This window comes from Balaenoptera physalus (assembly GCF_965194825.1).
Source record: "Balaenoptera physalus genome assembly, chromosome: 7".
In the NCBI taxonomy this organism is placed as follows: domain Eukaryota; kingdom Metazoa; phylum Chordata; class Mammalia; order Artiodactyla; family Balaenopteridae; genus Balaenoptera; species Balaenoptera physalus.
Window position 1 is genome coordinate 42000673 of NC_138886.1, and position 23233 is coordinate 42023905.

Below are 23233 nucleotides of genomic sequence, written 5' to 3' on the forward strand. Positions count from 1 at the left end.
GGAAGATCCCACAGGCCGCGGAGCAACTAAGCCCGTGCGCCACAACTACTGAGCCTGCGCTCTAGAGCCTGCAAGCCACACCTACAGAGCCCTCATGCCACAACTACTGAAGCCCAGGCACCTGGAGCCTGTGCTCCGCAACAAGAGAAGCCACCGCAATGAGAAGCCCACACACCACAACGAAGAGCAGCCCCCGCTCACTGAAACTAGAGAAAAGCCTGCGTGCAGCAATGAAGACCCAATGCAGTGAAAAATTAAAATTAAAAAAAAAAACATAATCTCAACTGGATTGCAACTTGTCTGAAAAAACACCATTTTAACAATAAAGAATGAGACAAAAAAAAGAGGTTCAAGAATTTGTCATCGTTTTTGTTGGACACATTAGCAATGGCTGATCAAACAAACTTTTGGCAAATCCTTGTCTTTAGTAAATACAAACATCTGTCTTTGATAGAATCATCCTTGAACTTCTGTTCAGACTGTATTTCTCTCATAGATAGTATTCCTTGAAAAGACATCTATAAAAGTTTATAACCAAAATCATTATAACAAGTTTTAAAAACTTCTGCCCAAAAAGCATACCCCTCTAATCCAGTGGAGTTTATTTTTTTCAAACTGAAGAATGCAACCACTTTTGTGGATCGTAACTAATTTTTTAATGGACTAGAATAGACCAGAGCAGAGTAGAATACAAAATTGTGCATGTTGTAGTCATTAGGCTAAATATTTCATAAGCCTTTTGTTTTAATTATGTGCAGGTACTTGCTCATTTTGTGAAATATATTTTTCATTGTGGTTACAGTCAAAAAAAGTTTGCAAAGCTTCTCTAATCCTTATACTTCAATTAAATCAAGAAGACACATAAATAGCAACATCTGCCCCCCCACCGCCAGCTTGGAGAGCACATAGGAGGGCATAAATCCTCCCAGGAAAATAAATAATAAGTAATTGTACTACTGATAACAACTGCCTTTATAATAAATGCAGAACAAATTACACAGGAAACAAATGCGCAGAAGACTCCAAAACACAGAGAGGGAAAAAACGGTGAGGGTAGAGGAAACGTTTGCACAGCTCTGGCAGGGAATCTCACCTAAAACAGACCGCAATAACTAAGAAAAAACGAAGCCCTGTACTCTCAGCTCCTAAGAGCGCTGCCCCCAGAAAAGCAAAATGTCCTTTCCTTTCTACAATTGTAAGATTCTCTGTTCTCATCACAACACAGAGAAGTCTCTGTCCCAGGGAGATTCTACTCAGTTCAACACCAGATAATTGTAAAGCACTTGGCTATGCCCCATGTTGCTACAACATATCATCAGAGTCATCCTGGTTAGAAAAATAAAAATGTAACAGCAGCGGCAGGGGTCAGCGCGTCCAAGGCACAGTAGAGACTTGGCCTCCTTCACAGCTTGGGCGGTGGGAGGGGAGAATGGATGTGGAGGGAGTGGGTTTTGGAGGTTAGGGGAGGAGCCGGAACCCGGCTGGGGGCTGGGAAGGCAGGGAGTTAAGTTCCACTTGCACTCGAAAGGTCTGGCAATGGCCCAGGGGAGAATTCAGTCATTCATTTGCTCCAGAACAAAGTGAACCGAACTGGGCTAGCAGCCCAAGGCCTACCAGAATTTGAATATTAGAATGCCTTTAGGGGACACTCCAGTTGAAAAAAACAAAAACAATCTACGCATGAAACAGAGAGGAGAAAAAAGGCTTTAGGGACGGGTGGGGTATCTGAGAGACAAGGAGGGAAAGCCTGCCCTGGACTGAAGGCTTTTAAATTTACATTTCTGAAAAGCAACATTTCCAAGTTCTGGCTAAAGGCAACACTGCTTCCGAGGGGTCGTGCGCGGGCCTCCAGTTTGCAGTTCCCTCCAGTTAACGCAATCCGCATTCACCATTCATTCACAGTGTCCATTCACGCATCCACTCAACACTGCCTGGTTCGTAGCACTGCGGGACGAGGCGAACGCAGAGTTGAGAGCTTTTTCTTTTCCGCCGCGCCCCCGGCCCGGCCGGATTGAAGGCACAGCGCCGGAGTTTGCAGGTGCGCAGCGCAGCGAGCCAGCACTCCCCGGCCGGCCGAGTTCTGCACGCGGCGCACCCGTAGCCGGCGCCAGCGACAGCTGCACAAGCAAGCCTCGCCGAGGTCCTTCCCTAATGTATTCTTCTAGAGGCCCACCCACGATAGATCGTAAACTGGGAGTGCACGCCAGTGCAGAGCGTTCGGGGAACTCCGGGCAGGGGGTGGGGATCCGGGAGCCCCGGGCAGGGATGCACAGCCACCCACGCGCCTGCTCCCGCCCGGACCGCCCTGCCGGCGCGCGCTAGGGGGGACTTACCGAGCGCGGCAGTTTGGCTGGCCCGGGCCCGAAGTTGACCACCTGCATCAGGGAGTCCATGGTGCGGAAGCGGGAACTGGGAGTCTGCTGGAAAGGACAGATCGCGTGGGCAGCGCAAGTCTGCAGCCGGCGCCGACTCGGTGCTTTCTTCCAGCGCCGAGCCGGCGCCCCCATTGGCCCGCGCTGTCGCTGGCCCTGCGCTGATTGGTTCGCGCAACGGGGCTCGCATCCCCATTGGTCGTGCTCCCCAGTCGAGACTCGAGAGCAGTTGCTCCTCCTCGCGTTTACTGTTTCAACCCATTTTGATCAATGCAAGGCGCGCGGGAGATTGCACCAGCCAGGCGGCTCGGCTGCGCGCCCACCGGAGAACCTTGGGCGGCGAGAGGAGGCTACCCCTGCCAACTTGCGTTGGTGCTTCTGCACGCTTCATGAGGCGCTTTCCAGTCCTCCAACGCGGACCCTAGCCCCTCTCTCTGGGCTGCACTGGGAGATGGCGGAGTAAATCACCCCTCACCCCCATCCTCACCAGACCCTGGACTGGGCTCTGTTGCATTTGTTTGAACCAGCGGTCATTAATTGACCAAACTTTCCTAAGCACCCCCATGGGCGCCAGATACTCCAGGGGGGAGGAAGGGCCCCCAAGGATGGAATTGCAGGGTGAACTATGGGCCGGGGGTGGGTGCGTGGGGCATGAGGTTCTCTGCAAAACACCAAGGGGCCAAGGGTTAAAGCAGGATTAAGGGATGGAGGCGGCCAAGGACACTGAGAGAAGCCTTGGCCTGGGAAGCCTAGATGCTTCCCAGGCAAGTCCTTTTAAGTTGCTGATTCTCTATTTCCCCTCGGGAAAAGAGCGAGTTGGAACCTGGCACTACCTCTCAGGTTGTGTAGGCGCTGACAAGCTGAGTTTAGAAACGTGAGTAGATATTAACAAGAACGCGATACCCCTGAGGAGCCTCAGCCCAAGCCAGGGGAGAGGCCCAGAGCCAGGCCGGGCGCAGAGCCAGCGCGGCTCCAACTTTTCCACAGAAGTGTTCTTCTCAGAAGAACTCCAGTGGAGATCCACATGGGGTTCTGAAACAGGGAGGTCCCCTTCCTGCGAGAAAAAAGTTCCTTTGAAGTCTGGAATTTTCATCATTTTTTTGAAATGTGAATTTTGCCTTTTACTCCTTAATTTAACCCAGTTTCTTATAAAAATATTTTCCCAAATCTTTGAGCAAAAGAGATGCGCCAGGAATACACACAGTGCCTGTCCTGGGGCTTTCCATCACACCAGCCAGCGTCAACCACCTCAGTTTGAAAAGATTTGTAAACTGACAGGGCTAGGACTTTTGTTTGCTTTTTTGTGGTATGTGGGAGGGATGGGGCTGGGATAGGAGGCACTGCTTTAGGTTTGAGAGGTGGAGGGCAAAGTTTCTAGAAAAAGCTGAAATGAACAAGGTCACCGCCATCCTCAGCACCTTCATTTAGAAAATTGCAAAACTGAGTAGAGGGTATGAACGTCAGTCCATAAACTCAGGTGTGCGAGAATTGTCGCATATCCATTATTGTATATAATGACTTAGTGTAGACCCCCTAGCAGCTAATCTACCAGGGGAGTGGGGGAGTTAGCCTTCCTCCTTCCTGGAGTCCTTAATCCCAGGGATTTACACAGTCCTGTGGTATGGGATAGGGAGGGAAGCATTCATCCATTTGGTCCTCCTTCCCCAGAAAATGTGGCTGAGTTTTCTCCACTGTTGAAGTCTATATGCTGCTTCAGTAAATTAGCTCTCTACCACTTTTATGACCCACTGAGGAATACAGGAAATTTGGGTGGGGTCAGGGTGGCTATCATCCCATCTGCCAAGACATGCCATGCAGTCATTCCTCTGAGGGCCTTGCAGTTTCCTAGACGATATTACAGGGAAGTAAGGCACACAGACCCTCTGCCCAGGGACATGCTGACCTCTGTCTCTCTCTCTCTTCCAACTGAAGGAAATCTCTTTTTCATTCTAAGAAGAATCCATCTCTTTGTATGTTTCTTCCTCACATTCTGTCCACAGACACCTTAAGCCGGGGCCACTTAGGGATAGAAAGACAGTGGTTAAGATTGTGGTGAACTGAAACGCACACGCCCATTTGTGGCAGAGCTGCACCAGCCCACCATACATTTATGCCTCCCCTTCCATGGAGCCTCTGTCAGGCTCCACATTTCACAGCACCCCTTGCATCAAGGCAGGTCATATGCCTGGAACCCACCAATGGAATGAAACAGAGGATGTCACTTTCAAACCAAGGTGGTTGAGAATAGCGTGCTTCTCCACTGCCTTTTTCCCATTCCACAGGCTGAAATCAAAGAATTCAAGGCCCTTGGGGATGGTGGAGACACAGAAAGGAAGGAGCCCCAGTCTCTGAATTACCTGCTCCAGGCTCATTGTACATGAGTGAGAAATCAACTTCTCCTGGGTTATGCCACTGAAATCTGAAGGGCTATGTTATCCTAACTAATACACCATTCCAAATGCAACAGCTGCAGCTCAGATCCAGCTGGTTGTTGCCAGGTGAGGCAACCAAGGTTGCTCAAGCTATCTTCCCATATTTAAAGAGAAACCAGAAACCCAGATTTTTATGTGAAATTTCACAACTTTTAAACATCTACACATTTCAGACAACACTGTACAGATCAATATTGTGAGGGGTCAGACCTAGCTTCCCTGCAGGCCTGATTCAGCCTGCTGGTCGCCAGCTCTCCTTCTAAGGACTGCTTTATAGTATTCTGCCACGTATTTCCCCTCATTCAGCACGGAACACCCTTCCTCTCCCTGCCTGAATAAGGGAACAGGAAAAGGGAAGACACTGGGGAAAATATAATCTTAAAATATTATTCTGTCACCCTTGCCTATTCTGCAGTGCAGGTGTATAAAGATAGCTCAGGGAACCCCTGCATTTCACGTGGGCCCCTCCCCTCCTAGTAGATTCTCCTGAAATGTATATTTTGTAAATATCAGTTTTTCACAGGTATTATTTATTGAGCCCTTACTATGTGTGAAAGCTGGACTTCGCTGCCATTTCCAGTCAGATTGGTGTCCTGTTTAGAGGGGAGTAGGAAGAGAAGAGAAGGCAACTCTGAGGAAGGAAGAAACCTATTGGAACTGAGATGAGGTTATTTCTGCTGCCCTTTTGGTAGCTGGAGATGAAGACCCTTTTTCCTTATCATTATTTCCAGAGAAAATGGGGAATGGGGCGAGGGAGTCATCACAGTTTATGTAGCAAAAGAAATTAAAAGTCACAATCCTATTATACTCTTCATTCTGACCCCAACTGATAGGAAAATATATCTATCCTACTCAGTGTATTACCTCAGTTTATTTCTTCACCCTACTTTCTTATTGTGATAAAATATACATAAAATATACCATTTAAACCATTTTTAAATGTACAATTCAGTGGCATTCGTACATTCACAGGGTTGTGCAACCATCACCACCATCCATCTCCAGAACTTTTTCACCTTCCCTAACTGAAACTCTGTCTGTACCCATTAAACAATGTCCCCATTCCCCCTCTCCCAGCCCCTGCAAACCACCATTCAACTTTCGGTCTCTGAATTTGACTGCTCTAAGTGAAACGGAACAGGACCCTGTGGGGCCTTCCCGGGGACTGACCCCTGTGTCCCCTGCCTCTTGTTTGTAGAAAATCTTTAGGCACCTAGGCCTTCCCCGAGTTCCAAAGGGCAATTTTAATATCAGAGAAGTGAGAAAATGCAGAAACAAAAGAAAGCAGTCAAGCAAGACAAAATAATTTATCCATAAAACAAAGTCAAGGACCTTTAGTTCCTCCTCAAGGGCTGTAGATAATATCCTGAGTCATATCCTTGAATTGTTTTGCAGATGCTAAAGCCCCCACCAGGCGGGAGAAGTTAACTGCACACTGCCCACCAGCACATAGAGCCCAGACTGGTTGGAACCACAAGGTTGATGACTGACATTCCCAAAACATCACCCTGTTGCCCTCCCACCCCATCAGTCAAGCAAGGTGATCACCTATAACCCTCAGCCCTAATGTTGCCTTTAAAAACCCTTCCCTGAAAGCCATCTGGGAGTTCAGGTCTTTTGAACATTAGCTGCTTATTCTCCTTGCTTGACACTTTGCAATTAATGCTATACTTTCCTTCACCACAGATGGGTGTCAGTAAACTAGCTTTGCTGCGTGTCGGGTGACTGAACCCAAATTTGGTTCGGTGATAAAAGTATCTCCTATAAGTGGAACATACAGAATTTGTCTTTTGTGACCAGCTTATATCACTTAGCACAATGCCTTCAAGGCTCACACATTTTGCTTTTTTAAAAAAATTTATTTAATAGACTATTTTTTAGAGCAGTTTTAGGTTTGCAGCAAAATTGAGAGGAAAGTACAGAGATTTCCCTCTACCTCCCACTCTCCCTACACACACATAACCTCCCCCATTATCAATATCCCCTACTGGAGTGGCACATTTGTTACAACCGATGAACCTACATTGACACATCATTATCACCCAAAGTCCACAGCTTGCATTAGGGCTTACTCTTGGTGTTGCACATTCTGTAGGTTTGGACAAGTGTATAATGTATCCATCATTATAGTATCATACAGAGTAGTTTCACTGCCTAAAAATCCTCTGTGCTCTGCCTGTTCATCCCTCAATTCCCCCTTTTTGCTTCATTTCTAAATAATCAGTATAGAGAGCATTCCACCACAAGATTCACACAAGTAAAATCTCTAAGGGGATCATTTCAAGAGAAGAGATGTCTATGGACCAGTGGGCAACATTACACAGGGAACCGAATACTGCTTATATCTCCTGACATCCTAAAAAGATTCTGATATAGAAAAAGCACCAAGATTTTTTTAACCTGAAAATGTATTTATTTCACTACTTTTTTTTTTTTAAAGGAAAGGAACAAAACTCCTGGCACCATCTCTCTAGCTGTAGACACACTATTCATCACACCCAGCACCCTGGCCCTGGTCATATACATATGCAGTTTTTGGATCAGCACTATTCACCTGGGCTAGCTCATTCATTCCAGGGTCCCATGTGGAAGCATGAAAATGGACCACAGAACACTTGTTTAATCACCTGTCCAAAGTCTATGTGTGCCTACAATAGAAACCATCATCTCAGGGTTTTATTTCGTTTTGTTTTTTATAAATTTATTTATCTATCTATCTGTCTATCTTTGGCTGCATTGGGTCTTCGTTGCTGTGCGTGGGCTTTCTCTAGTTGCAGCAAGCTGGGGCTACTCTTCGTTGTGGTGCACGGGCTTCTCATTGCAGTGGCTTCTTTTGTTGCGGAGCACAGTCTCTAGGTGTGTGGGCTTCAGTAGTTGTGGCACACAGGCTCAGTAGTTGTGGCTCGCGGGCTCTAGGCTCATGGGCTTCAGTAGTTGTGGCTCGCAGGATCAGTAGGTGTGGCTCACAGGCTCTAGAGCGCAGGCTCAGTAGTTGTGGCGCACAGGCTTAGTTGCTCCGCGGCATGTGGGGTCTTCCCTCCCGGCCCAGGGATCGAACCCGTGTGCCCTGCATTGGCAGGCGGATTCTTAACCACTGTGCCACCAGGGAAGCCCCATCATCTCAGTTTTAAGATGACTTTTGTTGTGTTAATAATCTGGTGGTAGTTTTGTTCTTTCCTCTTCTTTCTGGGGGCAGATCAAATACTAAGACAAAGGAAGGAGACAGAGCAAAGCCAGGGATATTGGGGGTGGGGGGGTGGGGTGGGTGGAGCCAGTGCAGGACTTGGATCTTCCTGCTTCTCCCCTTTTTCTCATACTCCAAACTCCGAAGGACCACACACACTGCCTCAGAAATAAACAGTGATTGTGATTTAATTTATTTTTTGGCTTATGTTTGGTACAGGAAGGCAGCAAAGATTAATACAAAAATAACAAGAATTCAAATTCAAAGCTGCCATGGGTGAGAGCCGTTTCTGTAATCACAGAAATGAAATGGAAGAAGAGCAAGGCAGGCACTGTGGCTGGAGAGGAGTGACTGGGAACAAGGGGAAGACTGGTTCAACGTGTCATGGTTTATGTATATGGCGAACAGACTTTTTAATGACATAGAAATATTCCAGTAAAAAAAAAAAAAAATCTCACCTCTTTGGAGTCACAATACTCAAATGTAGACAAATTTATAGCCCCTAACAAAACATTAACAAATGCATTCAGACTCATTCATTCATTCAACAAATACTGCATTCTTACCATGTATTACATAGAATACAGGCACTGTCCCTGCCCTCCTGGAGCTTCTGGTGTTTGATATGTTTATATAGAATTCTTCTATATTTTACCAGTGCCATCTGCCCAAAGAGGCCTGCCCTGGACACCCTAATGTGAAAGCCTCCCCCTCCATGCCTGGTGGTCCTGAGATCTCTTACCCTGCGAACATCTCTTCTTTCCATAGCACAAATCACCTCTAACATGCTACATAATTGGTTCATTTATTATGTGTATTGTCTGTGTGGTAGCATGTAAGCTCTGTGAGGGCAGGGCTTTTTTCTGGTTGGTTTACTAATACACCTAGAACGGTGCCTAGCCCAGGTAAACTCACAATAAAGATCTGTTGAGCAAAGGACTGAATTTATAAATACGGATCTACTGTGGTACATTTCCTAAAGCAAAGAAAGGTGTGTCCCAAAGTTGAAGTCTTCACCTCTAGCGACAGAAAACCGCTTGCCATAATTAATGAATTACCCCCACCCCATTCTGCAACGTTTCAGAGGAGGTTTTATCTTTTCTCATTGTCTTATTCAGTCCCTTAGCAAGTCTGTTCTACTTCCAAACTTTTCTCCAGTCCATCTACTTCTCTCTATCACCTGCCTAGTCCAGGCTCCCATGGGCTCTTCTAGATTCCTAGACCTGCTTTCCTTGCATTCACTTTGCCCCCCTTAGAATCCATTCTCCAAACAGCAGCAAGTCATCTTTTAAAAACATGCATGGAGTATATCATGTAACTGCCCTGCTAAAGTCCTCTAACAGCTTGCCGTTACATTTAGAACCGCACTCCTAATGGGCCCACAAGACCCCCCTGACCTGGTCCTTGGTCACCTCTCGGCTCAGCCCTTGACTTGCTCAATCTCCAAACTGTTCCTTCAGTTCCAGGACCCTCTCAGGCTCCTTCCCTCCCCAGCATTCTCTCCCTCCAACCTCCTCAAGGCTGGCTCTGCCCATCTCTGTCCATTTTAGGCTCCATCTTGTCAAATCTTGCCTGAGCTCCTTATCAAAAGTACCCCCAGCCCACCCTCCAGTTCCTCATCGTCTTATTTCCTGGGCCATTTCTCTCATAACTTGCCAGTCTCTGAAATACTCATATACTTATTCATTATCCACCCTAGAATGTACTTCCTCTGAGAGCTGAGACTTTGCCTGCCTTGTGTACGGCTACACCCCAGCATGAGGTATGGTACTTCTAGAATGACTATAAAGGGCAGGAAGAAAGAAAGAAATGACATTGCTGACAGTCTTTGTTGCTGGGAGAAAGAGATTATTATTTTTCTAGAACTTTCCATAGTGAATATTCAAAACTTAATCAACTTTTAAGAAGTTGGTTATTTTTAAATAGTGGGGTGAGGAGAGGCATAAGACCACCAAGAAGCCCTGGCGATCCTGGGATGCCACTTTGCAGCTTTGGAGAGCCTGTGACTGCTGAGGCCCATCCTCCCACCAGGTGTTTCTGCTGAGGCTGAAAGGCTGGTCGCTGCATCAAGTACTAACACGTCGTCCTGCAGTTAGAATTCTAGGTCAGTGTTTTCACTGACGATGGAATCCCTTCTATCCAACTGACACTGGATCCAATCCCACTTCTCTGACTTTGCACAACTACCTAAAGTTTACGACGGGTCTTGGCGAGTTGCAAGCTGTTGAAGGGATGTGTTTTATGGGGGAAGAAGAGGTAGTTAGAGGAGCAGGGCTGGGGGGTGGGGGTGAGTAGTGTACAACTGTTTCTCAAACTCACAGAGCTGGAAGGAATCTTGGAATGTGATCTAGAATCATCTGTTCACGCATTCTGAGAACCAGTCTCTCCCAGCGTTGTCCTGGAGTGGTGGGCAGGAAAATTACATTCCCCTATAAGTCAGCACAAAGCCATTCCCAGAGGATTGCCCAGAGATTGGGGTGGAGGCTTGAAGAACTGGGGAATGGGATGAAATTATCACCATCTTTATATTAAGGCTGTCTACCTATATCAAAATATGAAGTATTTTCAGCGTGTCACACACGTTTTTGGGTATCTGTTATCAATTTCAAATTGTAGAGCTCAGGAACTTAGTGCAACTCCTTCACTTTCTGATGAGGAAAATGGTCCAAGGGGTGAAGTGATGCTGTCAGGGTGGAAGTGATGCTGTCTCTGTGACCTGCTTGTAATCTCTTCTCACATTTCACAGAAGGAAAGGCTGAAACCCAGCTCACGGATCTGTCTAGGGTCACCAAGAATCGGGTGAATCAGACCAAGGAGAGGACACCAAACCATCGCCCTTCTATTCCAGAGTATGACCCTTCTACTTCCCCGCTTATTAAAATGATTTAAAGCTGTCAGGAAAGTCATTTAAATGCTCCCAGGAGAGAGTAAACTCAGAGAACTAGAACTGAACCTGAGCAACAGACAAGATCTAAAAATTGAAGTGTGTGGGCAGAGGAGGCCACCACATGGGCGCCCTGGGATGCTGCCACTCCCTCAGTAACAGGCTGCATCCTCTCAGGACAGCAGGCAAGGCTGCAGACAGCGTTCCTGTGACTTTTTACCAGTGCTGGTTCCTAGTCTGCCGGCCCCAGAGTTGATCCATGATATCTCAAGCAGCCTTGGTTAAGCTTTTCCATTTTTCTCTGTAGATCTCTGGTCCCTTTTCACCCTAAGCTACTTCTCACCTCTTTTCATTCGTTTATCTCCAAGTTAGCTGTTGCCATCTTGCTAGTCCTCAATCTTTCTGCAACTGCTCAGTGCCACAGGGACATTTTAAATCATCCTTAAGGGGACGGCTCAGAGGAGAAGCTTTCTGACCGGTTTGCAATATAATTTTTTTTGCAATATAAATTTTGAGACGCGTTTATATAGAAGGCCCAGCATTTGGGAGATTCTCTCTTCTTCCCTATTTTTTTTTAAAGTTTTTGTTTATTTATTTATTTATTTATTGGCTGCTGCGTTGGGTCTTTGCTGCCCTGCAGCATATGGGATCTTAGTTCCCTGACCAGGGATTGAACCCGCATCCCCTGCATTGGAAGGCGGATTCTTTACCACTGGACCACCAGGGAAGTTCCTTCCCTATTTTTTGAACTTCACTTGTTTACGTACTGTTTTGGTCCCTGGAGACACATATGGTACTTTGCCTTTGCTTTCCTAGATCTCCTTACACAAGAAAAATGTGAATAGCATTTGTTGTTCCAAAATGGTTTTCTTCTTTTTTTCAGTTTTCCTGAGGCAAATGTAACATATGAGCGCTTTAAAATATTCAAGCCTTCTAGAAATTCAGAGTGTAGACAGAGAATGTCCAAACTTCAAGACAATTTTAGTTTAGGTATATATTTTGAATTGATAATATATTCATATGATTCAAAAGTTGAATATATAAAAGGTGTACAGTGAAAATGTCCCAGTCTTCTACCCCTCTAGGTCCCACCCCGTCTCCACTCGTAGCCACTTTTATTAGTTGCTTTAGTATCTTTCCAGAGTTTCTTTAGCAAATATAACCAAATACAAATATATACTTATTTCCTCCCTCCCTTTTACACAAAAGGTAGCACACTACATGCACTTCTTTGCATCTTGTTTTTTAAATTTTACAGCAGAGCAAAATTTGGTTTAGAATGTAAAGTAACCAGAAATAAGCAGGCTTCCCTGATAGCATAGTGGTTAAGAATCTGCCTGCCGATGCAGGGGACACGGGTTTGAGCCCTGGTCCGGGAAGATCCCACATGCTGCGGAGCAACTAAGCCCGTGCGCCACAACTACTGAGTCTGCACTCTAGAGCCCGTGAGCCACAACTACTGAGCCCACGTGCCACAACTACTGAAGCCTGCGCGCCTAGAGCCCGTGTTCCACAACAAGGGAAGCCACCGCAATGAGAAGCCCACACACCACAACGAAGAGTAGCCCCCCTCGCCACAACTAGAGAAAGCCTGCGTGCAGCAATGAAGACCCAACTCAGCCAATAAATAAATAAATAAATTTATATTAAAAAAAAAGAAACCAGAAATAAAAGGCCATATACACATGTGTGCATACACACACATGGACACACACACACTTCTTTTTTTGGTATTAACTAAGCAGGATAAATTAATTGAGCCAGTAATTGTTCAGCCTGCTCCTCCTTATGGGCCTTAGGAGAAGGTCTGATGTTCCATTTCTGATGCAACAGTTTTGGATGAGAAGATCCTGTTCGACAGATAATAGCAGAAGATGGGGGCAGGTGAGCCCATCTAAGAGCCAGAACTGCTCAGGTTCATGCTTTGCTTATTCAAAGACACTGAGACTCAACTCTTTTAGGGCCAACCAAAACTGGGGATGCCTCTCTGAGGTGATTCTTTTTATCACCAGAAAAGAGAAATCACAGCACACGGAGAGACAGAAATTGGGAAATGGGCTGCTTCTTTATTCCCTGTAAATACAATGTCAGTACAATTACAGAACTCACCATCTGTCTGAGAGTGAGACTTTTCAACAGTCCAAACCATGCCAGGGTGCAGAGCTGGTGAAGTTCACTCCTTATCATGTGGCCAACCAGGGAGTATGCTTAGAAGTTCAGTCACGCCTCTGAAAACATAATTGTTCTGAGAAATCCTCCCATTTTGTTATTTCTCCCAACACAAAAACTAAAATTTCATGGTGTCAACCAATCACAATCTTCCTTAACTTCTTTTGGATGCGTGTGCACATGCACGCACACACACACACACACACACACACACATATTTATTTCAAAGGAACAACCAAGCCTATTTTTCCAGAGGGACTTAGCCCTTTCAAGAAACACCACATTATTCTCCTTCGTCACAACACAGACAAGCTATTTCCTGAAAGGAACACAGAAACTCTAGTGCATTTTGCTTAAGAACAATAGTCCCAGTTCTGTTAAAAACATCTTATATGTTTATGTTGGGGGAACTCAGACCTACAAAGGGAATTTTCCCAAGAGTCTTCCATAAGAGCAACTCAAACCACTTTTCAATCAGCAGAACTCAGCTTCTGGCTACGTATCTTTTCCATCTTTGGCCATTTCTACCCTGCAGCAAAACATCAGCCAGTGACAGCATCCAACTTTGGGGCCAGAATATTTGGAGGACAGTTTGAGATTCTTCTTTCTTTTGCTTCTTTACACCCTATACTGTCAATAAATAGCTGGCCTTTCTTTACTAAGTCAATTTAACTGGGGAGATATAGGGTATGCTATTTTTCTCTGTTTTACCTTCTCTAGCCAACTCAGGAAGAACAAAAGTTAAACCCTGTTAAAGAAGTGAGCAAGGGACTTCCCTGGTGGTCCAGTGGTAAAGAATTTGCCTTACAATGCAGGGGACCCAGGTTCGATCCCTGGTCAGGGAACGAAGAGCCCACGTGCCGTGGGGCAACTAAACCCACGTGCCTCAACTAGAGCCCGCACCACCCTGGAGCCTGCATGCCACAACTAGGGAAGAGAAAAAAACCCATACGCCACAACTAGAGAGAAGCCCACCCACCACAACAAAGAGCACGTGCACTGCAACAAAAGACCCTGCATATGCCTCAACAAAGATCCCGCAGGCTGCAACTAAGACCCAACGCAGCCAAAAATAAATTAAATAAATAAAGGGAGATTGGTTCAAGATGGCGGAGTAGAAGGACATGCTCTCACTCCCTCTTGCGGGAACACCAGAATCACAACTAACTGCTGAACAATCATCGACAGGAAGACACTGGAACTCACCAAAAAAGATACTCCACATCCAAAGACAAAGAAGAAGCCACAGTGAGATGGTAGGAGGGGCGCAATCACAATAAAATCAAATCCCATAACTGCTGGATGGGTGACTCACAAACTGGAGAACACTTATACCACAGAAGTCCACCCACTGGAGTGAAGGTTCTGAGCCCCATGTCAGGCTTCCCAACCTGGGGGCCTGGCAATGGGAGGAGGAACTCCTAGAGAATCAGACTTTGAAGGCTAGCGGGATTTGATTGCAGGACTTTGACAGGACTGAGGGAAACAGAGACTCCACTCTTGGAGGGCACACACAAAGTAGTGTGCACATCGGGACCCAGGGGAATGAGCAGTGACCACATAGAGACTGAACCAGACCTACCTGCTAGTGTTGGAGGGTCTCCTGCAGAGGCAGGGGGTGGCTCTGTCTCACCGAGAGGACAAGGACACTGGCAGCAGAAGTTCTGGGAAGTACTCCTTGGCGTGAGCCCTCCCAGAGTCCGCCATTAGCCCCACCAAAGAGCCCGGGTAGGCTCCAGTGTTGGGTCGCCTCAGGCAAAACAACCAACAGGGAGGGAACCCAGCCCCACCCATCAGCAGACAAGTAGATTAAAGTTTTACTGAGCTCTGCCCACCAGAGCAACACCCAGCTCTACCCACCACTAGTCCCTCCCATCAGGAAACTTGCACAAGCTTGTTAGAGAGCCTCATCCACGAGAGGGCCGACAGCAGAAGCAAGAAGAACAACAATCCTGCAGCCTGTGGAACAAAAATCCCATTCACAGAAAGATAGAAAAGAAGAAAAGGCAGAGGGCTATGTACCAGATGAAGGAACAAGATAAAACCCCAGAAAAACAACTCAATGAAGTGGAGATAGGCAACCTTCCAGAAAAAGAACACAGAATAATGATAGTGAAGATGATCCAGGACCTCGGAAAAAGAATGGAGGCAAAGTTCGAGAAGATGCCAGAAATGTTTAACAAAGATCTAGAAGAATTAAAGAACAGAGATGAACAATACAATAACTGAAATGAAAAATACACTAGAAGGAATCAATAGCAGAATAACTGAGGCAGAAGAATGGATAAGTGACCTGCAAGACAGAATGGTGGAATTCACTGCTGTGGAACAGAATAAAGAAAAAAGAATGAAAAGAAATGAAGACACCCTAAGAGATCTCTGGGACATCATTAAATGCAACAACATTTACATTATAGGGGTCCCAGAAGGAGAAGAGAGAGAGAAAGGACCCGAGAAAATATTTGCAGAGATTATGGTCGAAAACTTCCCTAACATGGGAAAGGAAATATCCACCCAAGTCCAGGAAGCGCAGAGAGTCCCATACAGGATAAACCCAAGGAGAAACACGCCGAGACACACAGTAATCAAATTGGCAAAAATTAAAGACAAAGAAAAATTATTGAAAGCAGCAAGGGAAAAACGACAAATAACATACAAGGGAACCCCCATAAGGTTAACAGCTGATTTCTCAGCAGAAACTCTACAAGCCAGAAGGGAGTGGCATGATATACTTAAAGTGATGAAAGGGAAGAACCTACAGCCAAGATTACTCTACCCGGCAAGGATCTCATTCAGATTCGACGGAGAAATCAAAAGCTTTACAGACAAGCAAGAGCTAAGAGAATTCAGCACCACCAAACCAGCTCTACAAGAAATGCTAAAGGAAATTCTCTAAGTGGGAAACACAAGAGAAGAAAAGGGCCTACAAAAACAAACCCAAAACAATTAAGAAAATGGTAATAGGAACATATATATTGATAATTACCTTAAACATGAATAGATTAAATGCTCCAACCAAAAGACACAGGCTTGCTGAATGGATACAAAAACAAGACCCATCTATATGCTGTCTAGAAGAGACCCACTTCAGACCTAGGGACACATACAGACTGAAATTGAGGGGATGGAAAAAAATATTTCATGCAAATGAAAATCAAAAGAAAGCTGGAGTAGCAATAATCATATCAGATAAAATAGACTTTAAAATAAAGAATGTTACAAGAGACAAGGAAGGACACTACATAATGATCAACGGATCAATCCAAGAAGAAGATATAACAATTATAAATATATATGCACCCAACATAGGAGCACCTCAGTACATAAGGCAACTGCTAACAGCTATAAAAGAGGAAATCGACAGTAACACAATAATAGTGGGGGACTTTAACACCTCACTTACACCAATGGACAGATCATCCAAACAGAAAATTAATAAGGAAACAGAAGCTTTAAATGACACAATAGACCAGATAGATTTAATTGATATTTATAGGACATTCCATCCAAAAACAGCAGATTACACTTTCTTCTCAAGTGTGCACGGAACATTCTCCAGGAAAGATCACCTCTTGGGTCACAAATCAAGCCTCAGTAAATTTAAGAAAACTGAAATCATATCAAGCATCTTTTCTGACCACAGTGCTATGAGATTAGAAATCAATTACAGGGAAAAAAACATAAAAAACACAAACACATGGAGGCTAAACAATACGTTACTAAATAACCAAGAGATCACTGAAGAAACTAAAGAGGAAATCAAAAAATACCTAGAGACAAATGACAATGAAAACACGACGATCCAAAACCTATGGGATGTGGCAAAAGCAATTCTAAGACGGACATTTATAGCTATACAAGCCTACCTCAAGAAACAAGAAAAATCTCAAATAAAAACTCTAACCTTACACTTAAAGGAACTAGAGAAAGAAGAACAAACAAAACCCAAAGCTAGCAGAAGGAAAGAAATCATGAAGATCAGAGCAGAAATAAATGAAATAGAAACAAAGAAAACAATAGCAAAGATCAATAAAACTAAAAGCTGGTTCTTTGAGAAGATAAACGAAATTGATAAACCATTAGCCAGACTCATCAAGAAAAAGAGGGAGAGGACTCAAATCAATAAAACTAGAAATGAGAAAGGAGAAGTTACAACAGACACCGCAGAAATACAAAGCATCCTAAGAGACTACTACAAGCAACTCTATGCCAATAAAATGGACAACCTGGAAGAAATGGACAAATTCTTAGAAAGGTATAGCCTTCCAAGACTGAACCAGGAAGAAATAGAAAATATGAACAGACCAATCACAAGTAATGAAATTGAAACTATGATTAAAAATCTTCCAACACACAGAAGTCCAGGACCAGATGGTTTCATAGGTGAATTCTATCAAACATTTAGAGAAGAGCTAACACCCATCCTCAAAGTCTTCCAAAAAATTGCAGAGGAAGGAACACTCCCAAACTCATTCTATGAGGCCACCATCACCCTGATACTAAAACCAGACAAAGATACTACAAAAAAAGAAAATTACAGACCAATATCACTGATGAATACAGATGCAAAAATCCTCAACAAAATACTAGCGAACAGAATCCAACAACACATTAAAAGGATCATACACCATGATCAAGTGGGATTTATCCCAGGGATGCAAGGATTCTTCAATATACGCAACTCAATCAATGTGACATACCATATTAACAAATTGAATAATAAAAACCATACGATCATCTCAGTAGAAGCAGAAAAAGCTTTTGACAAAATACAACACCCATTTATGATAAAAACTCTCCAGAAAGTGGGCATAGAGGGAACCTAACTCAACATAATAAGGCCATATACGACAAACCCACAGCAAACATCATTCTCAATGGTGAAAAACTGAAAGCATTTCCTCTAAGATCAGGAAAGAGACAAAGATGTCCACTCTCACCACTATTATTCAACATAGCTTTGGAAGTCCTAGCCACGGCAATTAGAGAAGAAAAAGAAATAACAGGAATACAAGTTGGAAAAGAAGAAGTAAAACTGTCACTGTTTGCAGATGACATGATACTATACATAGAGAATCCTAAAAATGCCACCAGAAAACTACTAGAGCTAATCAATGAATTTGGTAAAGTTGCGGGATACAAAATTAATGCACAGAAATCTCTTGCATTCCTATACACTAATGATGAAAAATCTGAAAGAGAAATTATGGAAACACTCCCATTCACCACTGCAACAAAAAGAATAAAATACCTAGGAATAAACCTACCTAGGGAGACAAAAGACCTGTATGCAGAAAACTATAAGACACTGATGAAAGAAATTAAAGATGATACCAACAGATGGAGAGATATACCATGTTCTTGGATTGGAAGAATCAATATTGTGAAAATGACTATACTACCCAAAGCAATCTACAGATTCAATGCAATCCCTATCAAATTACCAATGGCATTTTTTACGGAACTAGAACAAATCATCTTAAAATGTGTATGGAGACACAAAAGGCCCCGAAGAGCCAAAGCAGTCTTGACAGAAAAAAACGGAGCTGGAGGAATCAGGCTCCCTGACTTCAGACTATACTACAAAGCTACAGTAATCAAGACAATATGGTACTGGCACAAAAACAGAAACATCGATCAATGGAACAAGATAGAAAGCCCAGAGATAAACCCACACACCTATGGTCAACTACTCTATGACAAAGGAGGCAAAGATAGACAATGGAGAAAAGACAGTCTCTTCAATAAGTGGTGCTGGGAAAACTGGACAGCTACATGTGAAAGAATGAAATTAGAACACTCCCTAACACCATACACAAAAATAAACTCAAAATGGATTAGAGACCTAAATGTAAGACCGGACACTCTAAAACTCTTAGAGGAAAACATAGGAAGAACACTCTTTGACATCAATCACAGCAAGATCTTTTTTGATCCACCTCCTACAGTAATGGAAATAAAAACAAAAATAAACAAATGGGACCTAATGAAACGTCAAAGCTTTTGCACAGCAAAGGAAACCATAAACAAGACGAAAAGACAACCCTCAGAATGGGAGAAAATATTTGCAAACGAATCAATGGACAAAGGATTAATCTCCAAAATATATAAATACCTCATGCAGCTCAATATTAAAAAAAGAAACAACCCAATCAAAAAATGTGCAGAAGACCTAAATAGATATTTCTCTAAAGAAGACATACAGATGGCCAAGAAGCCATGAAAAGCTGCTCAACATCACTAATTATTAGAGAAATGCAAATCAAAACTACAATGAGGTATCACCTCATACCACTTAGAATGGGCATCATCAGGAAATCTACAAACAACAAATGCTGGAGAGGGTGTGGAGAGAAGGGAACCCTCTTGCACTGTTGGTGGGAATGTAAATTGATACAGCCACTATGGAGAACAGTATGGAGGTTCCTTAAAAAACTAAAAGTAGAATTACCATATGACCCGGCAATCCCACTACTGGGCATATACCCAGAGAAAACCCATAAATCAAAAAGACACATGCACCCCATTGTTCATTGCAGCACTATTTACAATAGCCAGGTCATGGAAGCAACCTAAATGCCCATCGACAGACGAATGGGTAAAGAAGATGTGGTACATATATACAATGGAATATTACTCAGCCATAAAAAGGAACGAAATTGGGTCATTTGTAGAGACATGAATGCATCCAGAGACTGTCATACAGAGTGAAGTAAGTCAGAAAGAGCAAAACAAATATTGTATATTAACGCATATATGTGGAACCTAGAGAAATGGTACAGATGAACCGGTTTGCAGGGCAGAAATTGATACATGGATGTAGAGAACAAACATATGGACACCAAGGGGGGAAAGCAGTGGCGGGTGGTGGTGGTGATGGTGTGATGAATTGGGAGATTGGGACTGACATGTATACACTGATGTGTATGAAATGGATGACTAATAAGAACCTACTGTATAAAAAAAAAATAAAATAAAATTCAAAAATTCAAATAAATATATAAATAATAAATCTAAAAAAATAAAAAAAAGAAGTGAGCAAAACTTGAGCAAAGAACTGAAAGGGGGTTAAAATCAAGAGAACACTCAATAGTGATCCAAGCAGTGAAAAGCTGGAAGAAGGACCTCAGTTCTTGTCTTCTTTGAAGAAAAAATTCAGCAAAGAGACCAAGATTGTAAAAAAAATACAAGCGTTTATTAGAAACAAAATGAGTGTGAAAGGACACACGGGTGGGCTGAGAGTGAGTTATGCACCATAGGGGCAGTTTAGGTTGCTTATATAGAGACAGTTTTCCAGGTTGTCTCTGGCCAGTCATCTCCATATTTGGTACTGGTGTGCAAGCACATCTCTCAGCCAAGATGGATTCCAGCTGGCATCTTCTCCCTCCTTTTGTCCTTCCTCTAGACTGAGGGCCTTCTCTTCACACGTGTCAGGCCAGGAAATCCACAGGAATGCACCAAGTCAGGGCCCAGTGCTCCCACTGGTATCCCATCTCAAAGCCTTAGCAGGAGACCAGGTGCAGCTGCTCAGCCTGGTGCTTATCTCTCTCCTACCTATCTCCTACCTCTATAGCATGAATCAAATTGCGGGTTAGGTATTTGAAAGACTATAAGGGCTGAAAGTGCCCTTCAGATGGTGGTGTCTAGCACCCCATCTTATAGCGGACTAGAAAGTAACTCATCCCAGATCACGCAGCATATTAATGGCAGAGGCAGAAACCAGATTGCTCTCCTTTGCTCTTAGACCACTGTTCAAGGGACCATTTCCTGCTACTCCTCATTTCCTGATGGAGGGAAGGCAGTAGACTAATCCTGTCGCTAGTCTATATTCAGAGGAACGCTGGGTGGCCTGTGCTCAATTCACTTAGCTACGTCCCTGGACTCTTCTAATTGCAATCGACACAAATCCCGCTCCAACCATCAGAAGGGAAATGAATCCATTTGTTGAACCTGGAAGGAAACCTCAGGGCAGGTGGGAGGGTAAGGCTTGGCTTCAGGGGCAACCTAGACAAGAAACCCACGTGCTGGGACTCTCTTCCCTTGCTTCTGCTGTGAAAATCGTCGTGGAAGGACTACAGGGCCCTTGGGTCTCACGCCCACTTTTGCACTCAGGGGTGCAGAGCAATAGGATTGGCAGCACCCACTGAGTCACAATACTGAAGTGAGGGGGGCCTAGTTCAACCCCAAAAGGGGGTGCTCTTGGCAGAAGAAAGGCTGAGGGCTGGGAAGGCAAACATGACATTTCCTCCTCAGCTTCCCCCTCCTTTGCACAGCTGGGCCTGGTGACCTCACCCCAACTCGTGTCAGTGGCCAGAATCCTGACACGTTCTGCTGATGTGCCCCGTCCTCCAGACATTCCGGTTCATCACCGTGCAGGCAGACTACTTAGAGTGATATACTAGCCCAGCAGAAATCCAAGTTTCAACAGAAAATCAATAAATAACATTATATTCTGAACCAAAGTTCTAAGTCATATTCCAAAAGAAAGACGTTTTTATTTTTAAATCACTTAGTCCTTATTGCTGCAAATTGCACATGAACTTAAACGGCTAAACTCAGAAGACCATACATCATTGGAAAATATTTATCACAGGCAAGGACACTTTATTTATCCCAGAGCTTCAGCAAAAAAATCTGTCTTTCCTGCACTCCCTGTCATTTCAGATTGAACTTCGGAGATTTATTAGTTTTATTCTTCTCCATTCTTCTCAAAAAGAAGAGAAATTTCACCCTTTCCTTTTGACTGGTTTAAAAAACTACAGAATTGTTTGTTCTGCAAAAATCTCAAAGACTCTTCAGTTCCATGTATGAATTTCTGTGCCACAGGTATTTCTCAGTCACAGGATTCCAGAGCTTTCCAATGGCTCACTAGTTTCAAATGATAAGAAGGCCAGGAGCAGCAGACTCTTCCCTCCATGTGAGCGGAGGGTCAGATGTTCTGAGCTGACTCTGCCGTTGGCCACAATTGATTGCTGTAAGAGTTATCCCCAGACCCAAGGGGCGTTCATCAAAAATCTCTTCCAGGATTTTAAGGTGACATACATATAACAAAAAATTTACCATCTTAACCATTTTTAAATGTACAGATCAATAATGTTAAGTACATGCACGTTGTTGTGCAATCTCCAGAACTCTCCTCATCCCACAGAACTGAAATTCCACACCCATTAAACAACTCCCCAGTCCTCCCTTCCCCCAGCCCCTGGCAGCCACCTTTCTGCTTTCTGTCTCTATGACTATGACTACTCCAGGTGCTTCATGTAAGTGCAATAACACAGTATTTGTCTTTTTGTGGCTGGCTACTTCACTTAGCATAGTGTCCTCAAGGTTCCTTTTCAGACTCCCTTCTTTAGCATATGTTGTAGCTTATGTCAGAACTTCCTTTCTCTTGAAGGCTGAAGGATATTCCATCGTATGTACATACCACATTTTGTCTACCCATTCATCAGTCAAGAGACACCTGGGTTGCTTCCACCTTTTGGCCATTGTGAATAATGCTGCTATGAATATGGGTGTACAGATACCTCCTCGAGACCCTGCTTTCCATTCTTTTGGGTACGTACCCAGAAGTGGAATTGCTGGATCATATGGTAATTCTATTTTTACGTTTTTTGAGGAACCGTCATACTATTTTCCATAGCGCCTACCGCATTTCACATTCCCACCAATAGTGCACAAGGATTCTAATTTCTCCACATCCTTGCCAAAGACTGTTACTTTCATTTTTTGTTTTTTGTTTTATCGTAGCCATCCTAATGGGTGTGATTTGGTTTCCCCAGGATTCTTAACTGGAACTAAGGAAGTCAGTCTCTTCCCATGACAGAAGCTATGGAGGTGAGACTCTTAATTGTCATGTTTCTTGACATGTGAAGGAAGACAGCCTGTGTTGAGTTTTTAGGGCACTTATTAATCCTACCCCTTTCCCCTCCAAAGTTTGGAACCCAATTGAAATCTATTCACAGAAGCCAAATAGACTCCAATAAGGATCAAAATAGCAGTGCCAGTACTTTTCAAGGAGGACTGGAGACTACGACTGAAAGTCAAGTCCAGGCCTGTCTTCCCATTCCTCTTCCCCCACCTAATGGAACTGACTTACCGGCAATGGCAGGCCTGCTCTGCCCACCTTGCGAGAGAGGAAGAGAAGGCCCGGTGGGTTTACTGCACAGAAACGCTGCATGCTGCCTAGGAACAG

General features: G+C 44.0%; 1 protein-coding gene across 6 annotated transcripts in view; it reads right to left on the bottom strand.

Moving 5' to 3' along the window:
* Positions 1 to 23233, bottom strand: part of PSAT1 (phosphoserine aminotransferase 1) — a 55568-nt gene extending 32335 nt beyond the window's left edge. For 3 of the 6 annotated variants that reach the window (XR_014266090.1, XM_082471065.1, XM_082471062.1), the window contains exon 1: positions 2334 to 2490. Coding sequence is in view for 5 of the 6 variants with exons in the window: in XM_082471065.1 (XP_082327191.1) it covers positions 2334 to 2393 (60 nt within the window). In the remaining variant the exon portion in view is untranslated. Of the gene's footprint in view, positions 1 to 1889; positions 2036 to 2333; positions 2491 to 12981; positions 13101 to 14623; positions 14795 to 23137 lie in introns of those variants that run through there. The other 3 variants (XM_082471064.1, XM_082471063.1, XM_082471066.1) reach the window with 3 other exon arrangements.